This window comes from Mastigoproctus giganteus, chromosome 2, assembly GCF_048544385.1.
Source record: "Mastigoproctus giganteus isolate SK-2022 chromosome 2, ASM4854438v1, whole genome shotgun sequence".
NCBI lineage: Eukaryota > Metazoa > Arthropoda > Arachnida > Uropygi > Thelyphonidae > Mastigoproctus > Mastigoproctus giganteus.
In genome coordinates this window covers 11,319,333-11,334,208 of record NC_143576.1, presented here as the reverse complement: position 1 = coordinate 11,334,208, position 14,876 = coordinate 11,319,333, and the positions used below count along the sequence as shown (strand labels likewise).

General features: G+C 37.1%; 1 protein-coding gene across 1 annotated transcript in view; it reads left to right on the top strand.

The window, feature by feature from the left end:
* Positions 1 to 14,876, top strand: part of LOC150089161 (coiled-coil domain-containing protein 169-like) — a 73,007-nt gene that overhangs the window by 53,671 nt on the left and 4,460 nt on the right. The window contains exon 6 of the mRNA XM_090390354.1: positions 8,282 to 8,433. Coding sequence (XP_090246480.1) covers positions 8,282 to 8,433 — 152 coding nt within the window. The remainder of the gene's footprint in view (positions 1 to 8,281; positions 8,434 to 14,876) is intronic.

The following is a 14,876-nucleotide window of genomic DNA, read 5'->3' as shown; positions in this document are numbered from 1 at the left end:
TTTTACCATTTCCACTCCACTCAATTCCTCATTTGGTCTTCCACTGAAAGGTTGTCAGAAGAATTTTGAACAATCTTTATGCCAAGAAAGCTCCAGGATCTGATGATATTTCTGCACATCTTCTCATAACCTGTGCTCCTGAACTTACTCTTGTTCTTTGTTCCCTTTTCTACACCTTCTTATTGCACTGGTATTTTTCCTTCTTGTAAATTTGCTCGTATCCAGCCAATTCTTAAAAATAGTGACAAATCCTTTTTATCCAATTATTGTTCCATTGCATTCTTACCTCTACTCTTTCCAAAATAATGGAGAAATCCATTAATCACCAACTCCTAAACTGTCTTGAAATCATCTATTTGATTAGTGATCGCCAATACATATTCTGTCAATGTCAATCTGCTGGTGATATTTTTGCTTATGTTATCCACTTACATTCCTTAGGAATTTGATCGTGGTTGGCATAAAGATCTTAACAAGCTTCCATCTTATGGATTGCCACTCTTTTTTGCAATTGGGTATCCAGTTTTTCTCTCTGGCTGCTCTATGTGAGTGATGGTAGATAGCTCTCTGTCTTTAATTTCTCCATGAATGCTGCTGTCCCCCAAGGTTCAGTTCTTCCTTCCACTCTTTTCCTTTAATACCATGCCATTAATGTAATCTGGTACCATGGTATTAATGACCTTCTTCCACTGACTGGAAATCCTATCCATAGTTTTGCCGATGATAGAACATTGCATTCCACCATCCAGTTTGAGAAACCTTGTCCTGCACAAAGAACTTCCAACTTCTTGAATATCCACTACCAATTCCCTAAATGCTGATCTCCAGGTAATTCTCCAGTGGGGACAAGGGTAACTTAGTTAATTTCAATCCTTCTAAAACTCAGTCCTTTCTTATATTTTGCAAAAAAGGAGAGTACTGCTCCTATGCTTATCTTTGATGATATTCAGATTTCTAGACACTGTCGCGAATCTCTATTAGGGATTACCCTGAATTCTAATCTCTCTCATGGCATAAGCACATCACAAATATTGCTTCCTCTACATCTATAAAACTGGGTTTTCTCTTTCATTCTCAGTGTTATTTTTCTTCTAAACAGCTACTCACTATCTACAAATCTCAAACCTGTCCTGCCATGGAATATTGTTCCCACACCCCGGGTGATGCTCTGAAAACCTCAGAGCATCAAACCGCAAGTTATGTCTCACCTGACTACTTATGATTGGCCCAGCCTAAAAAGTTTAACTACAGAAGAAGCAACAATTGAACTCTCACAACAGCTCAAACTTATTGCTACAGCTGGAGCATCAAAAGAACTCCGATATCTGTCCATACCAAAAACTGGTTCAACAAAGACATAAAGGTGGCTGAAATCAAGAACCTTAGCCAACTAGGAAACATACAAAAGGGACTGTGCTCAATTCCTCAGATTAAAGAAGTCAGCCCACAACAACAACCTTATCCTTTCCCACATAAAACTGAAGAAGAATACTGGGATTGTCCCATCTATTTGGAAGACCTACTTTGTCAAACTGTTTCCAAAAAGGAAACATCCAAAGTTAGCGACTGATTTCTGTCTTATATCCATCAGATGCACCCTCCTGAAAATCTTTGAAAAGCTGTTACTCCCTGCAATAATTGACCACTGCTTTGATGACAGACCATCACATCTACACACCTTGCTGCACTGCTGATCTACAATAACAAACCTGCTTGACATGCTGTTTCGGATTCAACATGCCATCAGTAACAGATCTCAAATAGACATCTTTCTTGACATAAAATCAGCTTTCGACAATGTGTCAATTCAAACACTGCTTCATTTATTAAAGAACTACTACAAGGCAACTAATCTCCACCTTACTAATTTCCATTCCATCCTTCAAAACCTCCTTAACGAAAGGATACTGATAATATCCCATAGTCGATGACAGACTATGACAGTGGTAAGAAGAGGAGTACCACGAGGTGGGGTGTTATCTACCACACCCTTTGCACTTATCTTACAACTATTTCTAGCAAGGTTTACAAGCTTCAGCTCTTACGCTGATGGCTTGAAGTTGTTCGTCATCTCTGATAACATTAAAAGCATTCAGGAAATAAATCAAAACACTGCTGAAGAAACTAATCAACTTGTTGACTTCTTAGATATGGCAGGGCTCCAGCTAAATAAGAAAAAGTGCCGACCGAGCTAGCCGGGTGGGTAAAGTACCTGCCTAGCAACCCAAAGGTCGCGGGTTCGAATTCCGCCTCAGGCTTGGATCAAAGTACTGCAAAAACCTTGGGAGGTGCATTATGGCCACAGAAGCCGATGCGCCAACAACTACCAAAATAGATAAGAAAAAGTCCTCCCAAATATCTATCACCGAGAAGCGAAACAAAGATGATATCCAAGCTCTAATAAATGGCAATAAGGTAACAAAAGTTTCATCTCACGCGGATCTTGGTCTCACCTGGGATGATCACTTACTTTCCAGGACCATTTCATATACACAAAAAGGAAAACACATGCAGCCTTCTGGGCGATCAGGCAGGAGCTTGTTGGCTGCCAAAATACATCCCTAATATGCAAATATATTGAAAGGTGTCTAACACCCATTGCTTAATACACATCTGAGTTATGGTCCCATCAAGTATTGGAAAAAAATATCTGACAATTAAATATTGGGTTCTGAGGTGGTTGAACAGGATCCATGGGAACCCGTTCACCATCTCTAGGTCTATTCTACATGCAAACATGAACATGACACCATGGAAAATCAAAATTTTGGAAAAGAACCTCATCACTCTTGCCAAACTATTAACTAATAGGATTGATTCTCCCAATGTGCAAGAAATAATCTTAGCCTCAAGCACCCATCCAAGAGAGCGACATAAACAACAGTATAGGTCGACTCTCACCAACCTTAGAGATATGTTCCCAGCAAACATTATGGAGCACTTCAACAATCTGCAAATTAACCCCAAAAAACTATTGGATGACAACAAATACAGGAAGAATATCCTGGAAGACTTGCATCGAATCACCAACCTCCAGTGAATCGCGACAAACACGATCAAGTCACTCCGTCTACCAGTCCAGCACATGCCATCGACAGATGCATAAAATTCTCTGAAGTTCAAGACTTTGGCTGTCTTTTAATAGAATGTAAACTGAATTTATATTGTAAACTTAAATAATGCTCAATAATATGTTCACACATGACATATCCCAACTTCAGGTTTTCGAACATTATCTATTGTCCTTTTAATGTACAGTATGTGTCTTTTTCACTTATAATTCTATGCACCCTTCTAGCCAACCAGCTGTACAGGAGTGGAAATCAAACTGAATAATAATAATAATAACTACCCACTGGCCAAAGGCAAATTTCTGCACATCTATTCTATAACTGTCTTTTCTCAGTTTGAATTTATGCTCTGTCAGGTTCATAATCTAAGCAAGAGAAAGAATCCCACCAGAATTGAGCCTGCTCAATCCGTTCAGGGCTTTATACACTTCAAGCAGATCACCTCGCAGGTGCCTAGTCTCCAGATGCTGCAATTTGCAGAAATTAAGGCTTTCTTGGTAAGGGGAACCCTTCATTCCCCTCACCAATCTTGTAACCCTGCACTGTACTTGTTCAAGCAACTCTACATCCTTCCTAAAATGAGGCCTCCAGAACTGTGTGCAGTACTCAAGGCCTGGCCTGACCATGCCTTGAGTACTGCATAATAAGGGATAACACCACCTTTTCCCTACTAGCAAAATTCTTGTATATCATTGACAATACCCATGACCTGCTCTGGCAGCCTGTATGCACTACTCAGAATATTTCATATGACTGCACAATTACTCCCAGGTCTTTTTCATTTTCTACCACCCTAAGAGTAGTACCACACAGTTGGTACATTTCTCTGGAGTTAACTTCAGTGTAGTACTTTGCATCTGTCAATGTTAAACTTCAGTTGCCACTTCTCAGCCTATCTGCCCAAATTTTCTAGATCCTGTTGCAGTAGCACACTGCCATTATTGTCATTAACAATCCTGTCAGCTTTTGTATAATCTGCAAACTTCAACATTAAGCCTGATCTATCTTCATCAGTATCATTGATAAATATACAAAACAGCAGTGGGCCCAACACCAAACCCAGGGGAACTCTACTAATAACATTAGTCCATGAAGAGCAGCATCAATTGATTACCACTCTGTCTTCTCTCACTCAACCACCCTTTTATCCATTGTAGCAACTTACTCTTAATACCATTCTGCTCCAATTTGCACAGTAGTCTTCCATGTGCAAGTGTCAAAAGCTTTACTTAAGTATATAATATCAAAATTATTTTTTGCATTCAGTTTCTTTGTAACTACATCATAGTATCCTGTCAAATTTGTCAGACAAGACTTTCCCTTAACAAACCCATGTTGTGTCTGAATTATTACTGCAGTCTTGTATAGATGATCCTGCAATGCATCTTTTAACCAGTGACTCATTATTTTTCCCAGAACAGAAGTTAAACTAACTGGTCTGTAATTACTTGTGTCACCCTTAGATCCCCCTTTGTGAATTGGAATACATTTGCACATGTCCAGCCTGTGGGGACTTTCCCTGAGTTCAAGGATGCTCTCATAATTATGGCTAAGGGTTTGTTTGCTTCCTTTGCTGCCTACTTTAATATAACTGGATAGATCCCAGTTATATTAAAGTAGAGCACCCTAGGTGCCTTTCTTAAATTTAACTTCAGCAATTTCTCCTCCACTTTGCTCTCAGTTATTACAAAATCATTAAGCATCCTGTTACAGTTTGATAAACTTCTGGCATTTTCCTCATGTGTGAATTTAGATGCAAAATACTCATTCAGATTATCAGCTATCTGAGCAGGATCATCAACAGTCAAACAATCAATATCAAGTGGACCAATCTGATTCATCCCCTTCCTTCTAGAGTTTATATAACTAAAGAAGTCCTTGCTGTTTTTCTGAGCATCCTTTGCCAAAGATTTCTCGCAATCTGTCTTCTCTTGCCTAACCTTCTTTGTGACTTGATTACAGACTAGCTTATATCTATCATAGGCTTCTGTGTCGCCTCATAATTTATATGCATCTCATGCATTTTTCTTCTCTCCCATTTTCTCATCAGTTCATGAACTTCCATTTAGGCCTAAATCTTGAACAGTAGTTCTTAATCGGTATGAAAAGCCTAGTAACTTCCATGATTACTTCCTTGAATGCTTCCCATTTAGAATTTGCTGCTGGTAACATCATCAGTTGGTCCCACTGTATACAATTTTAAAACTGTCTGAGACCACTGTAGTCACCTTTACGGAAGCAAAAATCCTTCCCCTTACCCCTGATGGTTGTAATATCTTTAAGTAAAACCCACATCAGTACACTGTGACCCAATGGTTTCTTTATCTACAAATTCTTAATGCACGAATAATCACTGCTGATAACCAGATCAAGAGTATTACTCTCTCAGGTTGCCCCTCTAATGTGTTGCTGTAGAAAATAATTATCCAATAAATTCACAAAAGTCTTGCTAGTGTGCGAGTGACCTACCCACAAGTTCCAGTCAATATCTGGGAAGTTAATTTCACATTATTAGACAATTTGATTTACTGGCCCACTCTATTTCTCTGTACAGTTGTTCATTGTACTGATCAGAGTCATTAGGCCTATAACACACTCCTACTCTCGTTTTTGCTTTCCCAGTACTTACAGCACATCAAACTGACTCAACATTGCATTGACCATCTATGTCAACTGGCTGCACTTCCTTAGATTTTGTGTTTCTTAACTAACAGCATAACCTCTCCTGACTTTCTTTTCTGTACACATTGTACTACCCCAAATTCCAATTCTGCCCCCCTTATATCAGTGTGATACCATGTCTCTGATATCCCAACAACAATATCTGCCTTTGATGTCTTGACCAGCACTTCAAATTCAGCAAATTTATATTCACTATATTCCTTGCATTGGTGTACATGGAAGTATACATGCACCTATTCTTATTCTTAGTTACCCTAATACAGCCCATGTATTTATTTGTTCTGTGACGACTCCCACCAGTTCCTGAAAACCCCAGCACCCCACCCTCCAATATAATAGAGGTATTGCAAGAATCACTTGAACCTCTGCCCGCAGCTACTATTAATCTTTTAGTTTGTGAACCCCCCCCCCAAGCTAGCAGTTTTCCGACCCACCTAACACTGCCTCGACAGCATCTGCAAATATTCTTGTACTCCCCTTCTATTTAAATGTATCTCATCCCTGTAGAAGCAGCCTCTTCTGTTAACAAGCACAGACCACACCGAGAAAATTCTACCCCATAAGCCTTGCACAATCTCTCCAGGGCCAAATTGATTAAGCTTTGATGACTGAAATAACTGAAGCAATGCTTAATCTTGAGGCCATGTGTAATAAATTAAAATCCTTTAAATCAAGTGACAGTGGGTCTATTGCCAAGTGTCCTTGCCATCTTAAGTATTTGTAAGTTATTATACCTTTAGCTTCGTTATAGATTTTAAACTCATCTAGTTTTTTGGGTCCTGCCTCAGGACCTTAAAAGTACTGGGTTCACGTTATTCAGCGTTTTTTGTATTATTAGTTCTAAGGATCATGATTTAGCCATATTCTTAATATATGTAGCCTACATTTGTGTTTTCAGTCACAAGTTGAAAAATTATTATAAATAGATGTTTTAAACTGTATTTCAATGAAAGCTCAAACTCTGAGCTAAATAAAACTGTCATTGCAATAGCTCCTGATGGACTTGTATACCATTGTTGTGAATGGCATAGTAAACTCTGAAGGAGGGAGTCATTACTTACCATTAAATAAATAGTAATTGTAATAATCGGTTTTTATATGCAGAGTAGTGCAAACATATATATTTCTTCTTTTGATGCCATCTCCCATTGGAGGTTGGCGATCACCACACTGTACTTCTCTGTTTTGGGCAAGATGAAAAAGATCCTCAGCTGAAATGACAGTCCAGTTGCAGATGTTTTTCAGCCAAGAAAGTTTCCTCTTTCCCCTTCTATTATTACTTGAAGCAATTTATATTTCACATTTCTAAGGAAATGTGAAACTAACTGCCCAGGTAGGCAGTTTTCCTTCTCTTCAACTAAGCTCAACAATTCATGTTTTCTTCCTGCTCTTTTCAAGACTTCAGTGTTGGTGATTCTGTCTATCCAAGATATTTTTTAGCATGCATCTTTAGATCCACATTTCGAAGGCCTCTGTTTTGTTCTGTTCGTGCTTGATGTTTTCAGCGTCCAAGTTTCAACTCCGTATAATAGTATGGACCACACATAGCACCTAACGAATTTCATTCTGATTGACAGATCTAGAACTTTGTGACACAGCATTGTTTTGTATTTTGTAAAGGCATTTCTCGCAACCTCTATTCTTGCTTTTATTTAAGCTTCTGGATCTAGCTTAGCATTTAGTCAACTATTAAGGTATTTAAAATGAGTCACTCTATCTATTGGAGCCCCATTCAATAATAGCTGGACTTCGCTTACTGGAGATTTACTCAGTCACTTATTTGGTCTTGTTGACTAAATAACTCTATCATTACATTTGTTGTTAATACAGTCCAAAGGCATTTGAAGGTCATCTGTATTTTCTGCAATACAGCAGTATCATCAGCATATCGTATGTTATTTATCAGCTGACCATTTATTTTTAATTCCTTCTTTCCTTTCTCACTATTTTGATATATATATATTTCAAACATTAATACATGTGTTTTCTTAAAAGATTCAATATACAGTATGAAACTTCTTTATATTTAAGAAAATAGCATTATGGCTGGACACATTTTTGCATGAGAGAACGTTCAGGCGTACACTGATAAATACTCTTTGTTTGTTTGTTTGGAGCATTAGCAACTAAGGCCATATTGCTCCGGGAATATGCGGTGGTCATTCCCTTGACCTTTCCGCATCCTCCGTATTTGGTGGTGACGGGCTCGAACCCCGGTCTAATCAAGAAGCGTGTGCTACGCACTGCTGCTCCTTCCCACCTGGCTACGGAGACGCCACTGATAAATAAATAAAGATATAGAGTTCCAATAAAAATTCTATTATAATTTAAATATTTCTACAAAACCAATTTCCAATTAAAGAGTAACTATTTGGTAAAAATTAAGCATATGCCAGGCCAGTGGTCAGTAATAATACTTTCTCATACATTTTAAAGTTTAAGTTCATTTAATACAACTTACTTTATTATAGTGACGTTTTGAAAGTTGCATTAATTTCCTAAATTTTGTTTAATTTTTAATCTTTCAGACTTTTCACAAATATAACGATACACGTAAAGCTTACATGACTGAAATAACTGAAGCAATGCTTAATCTTGAGGCCATGCGTAATCGATTAAAATCCTTTGAATCAAGTGATAGTGGGTCTATTGCCAAGTGCCCTCGCCATCTTAAGTATTTGTAAGTTATCATACCTTTAGCCTTGTTATAGATTTTAAACTCATCTAGTTTTTGGGACCTGAATCATGATCTTAAAAAAGTACTGTGTGCATGTTATTCAGCTTTTCTGTGTTATTAATTCTAAAGGGTCACCATTACTCAGTCTGTTGAAGCACACCCAAATATAGAAACATGAGCAAGGTAAGTAAGTTTCCAATAATTTGTATTAATTGAATGGAGGGTTTGTAGTCACTTAATGTTAATTAATTTTGCTTCTGAAGAAAATATGTCCACTGCTGACTTAATAAGGTTTCTGGCTGGGAAATCAGCCACAGACTGTTTCAATAAGGAGACATAAAAACCAATATTTAAGGAAATTAACAATTTTCCAGTGGTTCATAGCAGGTCACCAATCTCTTGTTGAGGGTGCACCATTTCATTTGTCACACCTTAGAAAAAAAAAAAATCTATTTTCAATTTCAGTATGCACAAATGAACTGAGCATACTGAAATGGCCATCCACATTATGTTATCAGGGTTGAACAAAACCACTCATTAATATTATTGATTAGGCAGAAACAGTAAGACTTGTATCATGCTGGAAAGACAGACCTTGGTAGTGTTACTACATACTAATTTTGTGTGCATTGCATTAGTCACAAGGTGGTATAGTAGTATAGTTAACAGGAGGCAAAATTATATTATATATATATAATATCTGATTTTATGTTTTAATGATGGTGCTTTTCGTGGGGATTTTCGTGAAGGTTTTATATACAGGATTAATATATATGACCATTTTATTTACGATATCACTGTAACTATGTACACTCAAAATAAAACAATCATTATTTCAATTTAAAAAATTACTGCTGTTATACAAGCAAAATCCACACTTCCTGTTGAATAATTAATCTGAATGTATGCAAGTAAAAATCCACTGTTCCTGTTGAATAATGAATCTGAATGTATGCAAGTAACAATATACACAAACCACACAATGCCCCAAAATATATTAGATTTGTTGTAAATTACTTGATTTAAAAAAAAGGTTGTATGATTCTTTGGAAATTTGTGTAGTATAAAACACCCTGGTCACTTTGTCAATGGTTGACCACTTCGAATAGTCACTGTACAATTGCTGGAATTAATGTGCTTGAATGCAGAAGCAACAATTTATATGTAGCTGAAGGGTAAACTAAATTTGCTATAAATGCATTAAATTTCATAACATAAAGGAACTCACCATGAGTTACTCTAGTGATTCATCCAAATAAATGGTACTTCTCTATCAGGTAAGTGGTGGTTTTTTTTTTTTTTTGTAATGTGTGCCATTACCCAGACAGACTTCAGTCTAATGAGGGTGCAGTTTAAAAATACAAGAGATACAAAAAGGTATATATTATTCAAACTTCAAAGAACCAATGCTAATAAGCTTCAAGCTATGGATGTCACGTATCAGTAACACTTCTAGTGGGATTATCTATTGATAGTTGCCTAATTATCCACAGATGATGGAAGAATAAACCTTGAAATGGCTGTCTGGGAAATGGCATGCATCACAAGTATCATTCAAAAATATTCTAAGCCATTATTATTTCACTGAATAGCCTTAAAGATCAGAAAAAATTTCCATATGGATAGAATTAGTAATATATGACCTATATAGAAAATGTTAATATAATAATAATAAAATGCTGCATATGATTAGGTTACAATAAAATATATATAAATTAAAAGTGCTAATAGGTTTTAACTTTTAGAAATTCTGTTTCTTTTCTTGGGAAAAAAAAAACATGCACAAAGCAGGGTTTTTTTGTGTAATACAGATTTTATGCACATTTTTTTATCTACTTTATTATTATTTTTTTATGGGTGGTTAAGGCTAGCCTGCTTGGGGAAATTAAAAAAATAGCTGGATTGCCACCAACACGAGGAGTGAAATAAATGTTTTTTTTTTTTTTTTTTTTTTTTTTTTTTTTTGTGGTCCAAAAATCTTGGGCTTCCTTGCACCATATGGCTCAAGCTAATAAGTGCATCTATCTGGAACTGCTACTTATTAGTTTCATCCTTAAATGAAAATTCATTTAAGGATTCATTAAATTCTTTCAGTTATAATCTGTTAACATTATAATTATACATGATAGTACTACAAATAATTGTATTGGTATTGGTGTTTAAGGGCACAAGGGCTTAAACACCAGCTAAGGCCAAAATATGCCAGGTCCTATATTAATGTCTTAAAATAATATAATGTGTTTCATCTTGGCATCAGAGGAATTCATATATATGTATTTGCTTCAGAAAGGTATAGAGTGTAGCTAGGTTAGCACTATTTCCAATCAGGTGGGTAAGCAATAATGATTCTTGCAATTGTGATTGAGAGTGGAAAGTACTTCTTCTGAAATGGGAATAGTGAGGACAATCTAAAAGTATATGCTTGACTGTAAGCGGTAATGTACAATGCGTGCATCGAGTCGGGTCATCCCCCATGAGTAGAAACATATGGTAGTTAGGTACGTATGTCCTATTCTTAGTCTTGCTAGTACAACTTCTTCCTGTCTATTTTGTCTGAAGCTGGAAACTGATTTGGAGAAATTTGTTATTACTTTGTGACTTCCTTATTTCTGTTCACCGAAACATACATTTTTTTTATATGCTTCAAATAATCTTTATGTGGTATACTTAGTAATTTGCTCGTGTTGTACTGTTTGGTTTTTTGGCTGCCTGATCTGCTCTCTCTCATTGCCTAAGATACAGAATGCCCTAGAATCCAGCAGAATTTCACTGAATGATTCCTACTTCATAGATGGTTTAAACAGCAAATGATTTGTTTTTTGATTGGTTGTGATATTGAAAATTGATTGCCCTCTGCACTCAATGAATCAATGTATATTATACTGCTAGCATTGTGGAGAGCGTTAATATTCTGTAAGGCTAGTTTGATTGCATATAACTGAGCAGTATAACTGCTACATTCAACCGGTAGTGATATGGAGGCTGTAAAAGAAGGAAAGGCACCAGTGGCAGAACCTGTTTTTGAGCCATCTGTATATATTTGGCAGCTTTGTATATTGTTGAGGGCATGTTCTTTATGTAGTTGTTTGATATTTTCATCTGCCAGGGATTTCTTTCCCCATTGCTGAAAGTGGGTATCACAGTGAGGGAGATTTACAGACCAGGGTGGATCATGAACATCGCTCTCTTGAAGTATGTTATTAAAATCAATATTCCAGGAGTGAAGCAAATCTTTTAGTCTAGTGCCAGTTGGTCTATTTTCAGTCGGTTTACTGTTATAGAATGCTGTCCATTCAGGGTTGGAAAGCAACGGTCGACCAGGATGGTCTGGAAGGCTTTGAATTTTAGCTGCATAATTTAGAAGCAACATTTTCCTTCTAAGGTGAAGTGGAGGTTCGTGTGCCTCTACATACAGACTTTGAACAGAGATGTTCTAAATGTGCCCAGAGCAGTACGAAGTGCAGTGTGTTGGATGGTATTAAGTCTGATTAATGCACTTTTCCCAGCTAAATCGTATACAGTAGCACCATAGTCTAAACGAGATCTGATAATAGCACGATACAAATGTAATAGAGGTTATCTATCAGCTCCCCGTGTCATAACAGAAATGGACCTAAGTATATTAAGAATCTTTTTCCAGATGAGACGACTGCTAGTATCCTTTGTAATAGTGGAGGCAAACTGTATCCACGATTCCTTTTTGGCTTTTCTTCTAATTTGTCTAGCTTTTGACTTGAGCTGTTTATATTGAATTAGGTTGTTGGTAGTTGGGAACTTCCGGAATAGGTTTTAAGCTTGATTTTTTTCCTTTTTTGACATTGGTACAAGCTTCATTCCACCAGTGTTTAAGGTTTTTGTGTTTACATGTGGAAGCTTGAGGTATTGCTTTGGAGGCTATGGTCAGTATTTGCCCGGTGATATGCTCTGTGACATCATCAATGGGTTGTAGTCTGATCAATTGGCTATCAAAAGAAAGACGGGTTGAAAACTTTTCCCAATCTGCTTTGGAGAATTTCCATTTTGAGCGATTATCAGGGTATGGTGTTTGAAGCATTTGGATTCTGCATATGATTGGAAAGTGATCAACTATTGTGTGGGTCGTTTAAAACTGTCCATTCTATACTGGGATATAATATGGGGAAACAGAGTTAAATCAATTGCTGACATAGATCCAGTGGGAAGGTGAGTATAAGTATTTTCACCAGTGTTCAGTAATGTTAAATTCAGTTGGTCTAGTATTGTTTCGATCAAGTGTCCTCTATTGTCCATGTGGTTTGATCCCCACAATAGATGATGCGCATTGAAGTCATCAAGGTGGTATTTGTCTTATGAGGTCTTCTAGTTCTTTAAATGTGCACATCTTGTTAGGTGGAAGGTACAGAGATACTGGAGTTAGAATTTGTCCAACTGATACACATACAGCAACAGCTTTTAAGTGGATCTGAAGTGGAATGTTTCTAGAAGGTATTTTACAGTCAACTAGAATCGCGATGCCTCCATGTGCGGATAATGAAGTTTCTATATCTTTTCTGTAAAATGTAAAATTTCTGATTGATGGAGTTACTTGTGGAGGTAGTCTCTTGTATGCAAATGGCTATAGGACCATATCAGGAGATTAAATCATAGATGTCATCGGTATTGCTGCATAAACCTCTACAATTCCATTGAACAATGTTCTGCATTATCAGGGTTTGAGGAGCGAAGGCGAATGTCTGTTTCTTGTGAGTGGTTTGCTTTTGACGGTCATATTTTGTTTTATCTTTTCTAGGAAAATTGGGACATTCGGGATATGTACTCTCTTCTACGTCATCATTTTGACCTGATGAAAATCCAGTCTCCATATCATCTTCTGCATGAAGATCAAGGACTGTTTCAGGGTCCATTCTATTTGAGTTTGTCTTTTGTAATTCAGTGGCTTGTTGCCTTTGTGATTTATTTGACATTTTATCACATGATTTGATTTTAGGTGGAACTGTGATAGGGATATTGCTTATTTCATCAACTAGAACAGGTTTGGTGGTAGGTTGAGGTGTTGGTAGCACAGATCATGCCCATTCTGCAATGGATGTATTGGGCGTAATTGATACCACAGTTTGGGTTGAAACAGCTTGGCACTTTTGTGTAACAGAAGCTTATATGGTTTTTGGGATAGTTGATTTTATTTTCTTTCTTGCTTCTTGATATGTGATCTTATTCTCAATCTTATACTTTTCTATTCTTTTTTTCAATTTTCCATAGATCGCACGATTTTGAATATGCTGGATGGTCATTGTTGCAATTTCGGACATTCCGGAGCTTTTGAAGTACACTCTGTTTGTGAATGGTTTTTTGACCCGCAGTTAGGACAAGTAGTTTTGCCTCTACATGTTGTCTGGGAGTGACCAAACTTTTGGCACTTGAAACATCTTAAAGGGTTTGGGATGTATGGTCGAATACGGCAGTTTAGGTAGCCTGCTTTAACTGTGGTCGGCAAATTTGGTGTACTAAAGGTCAATATAATATTACGTGTAGGAACAAGTTTGTCATCCTTCCATGTCATAATTCTTGTTTGAGTTACTTTCAGTTCTAGTAATTCCATGACTATCTCCTCTTTGGTCATGTTCAATAAACCCCACTCACTTATTACTCCTTTTGAGGAGTTCAAGGTGTTATGCGGTGAGACTTTGATTGAGATTCCGCTTATAGATGACATTTTTAGTAATAATTCTGAATGCCTTGCTTGAGTGGTCTCAATTAAAAGATCTCCTGATTTGGAGCCTTTTCACTATTTTCGGTGTACCTGCTGCATTCTCGAGACATCTCTGGATGACAAAGGGAGAAAGTCTGCTTAGTGGCTGAGTCAATAAGGAATGTATAAATAGAAAAGCTGGTAATTCTGATTTGTTAGTCCTTTTTAATTCTCTTTGGAAGATTGATATCATCTTCCATTCTGCTGGTCTCAGTATGTTGAGAGCCTGTTGGCTCTATTGGTGGACATGCATCACAGTCCACTGTTGCTCCTTTTAGCCCTGGGAGTGAGAGCTTTTTCCTCCTGGTTTCTGGCCTCGCCACGTGGAGGCAGAAATGGTGCCACCTAGTGGCCAAGCGGCTGGAGAAGTTAGTTTTGTTAGTGCAAAAATTAATAAATATACTAGGAAAAGAAGGGTGATTTTCCTTTCTGGGTTCTTACTTAGGATCTGTTAAGTACAGAACCACTTACAAAGAAATGAGAAAAGCACTGGAAAGAAAGCAGAATGAAATCACTGAGAAAGATCACTATATATCACTTAGGAAAATCGTTTGGCACTCGGGGCCACAAATAATTCTCTCAGCAACTGTAATCTCTCATAACTCTAGCTCACTAATAATATGAGATGAGCTGAAAAGTATTACCTCTTAATTCAGAACTCAGCATAGGTGGCACAACAAGTCACAAATAAGTTCTCCATATAGCTAACAGTTTTTGG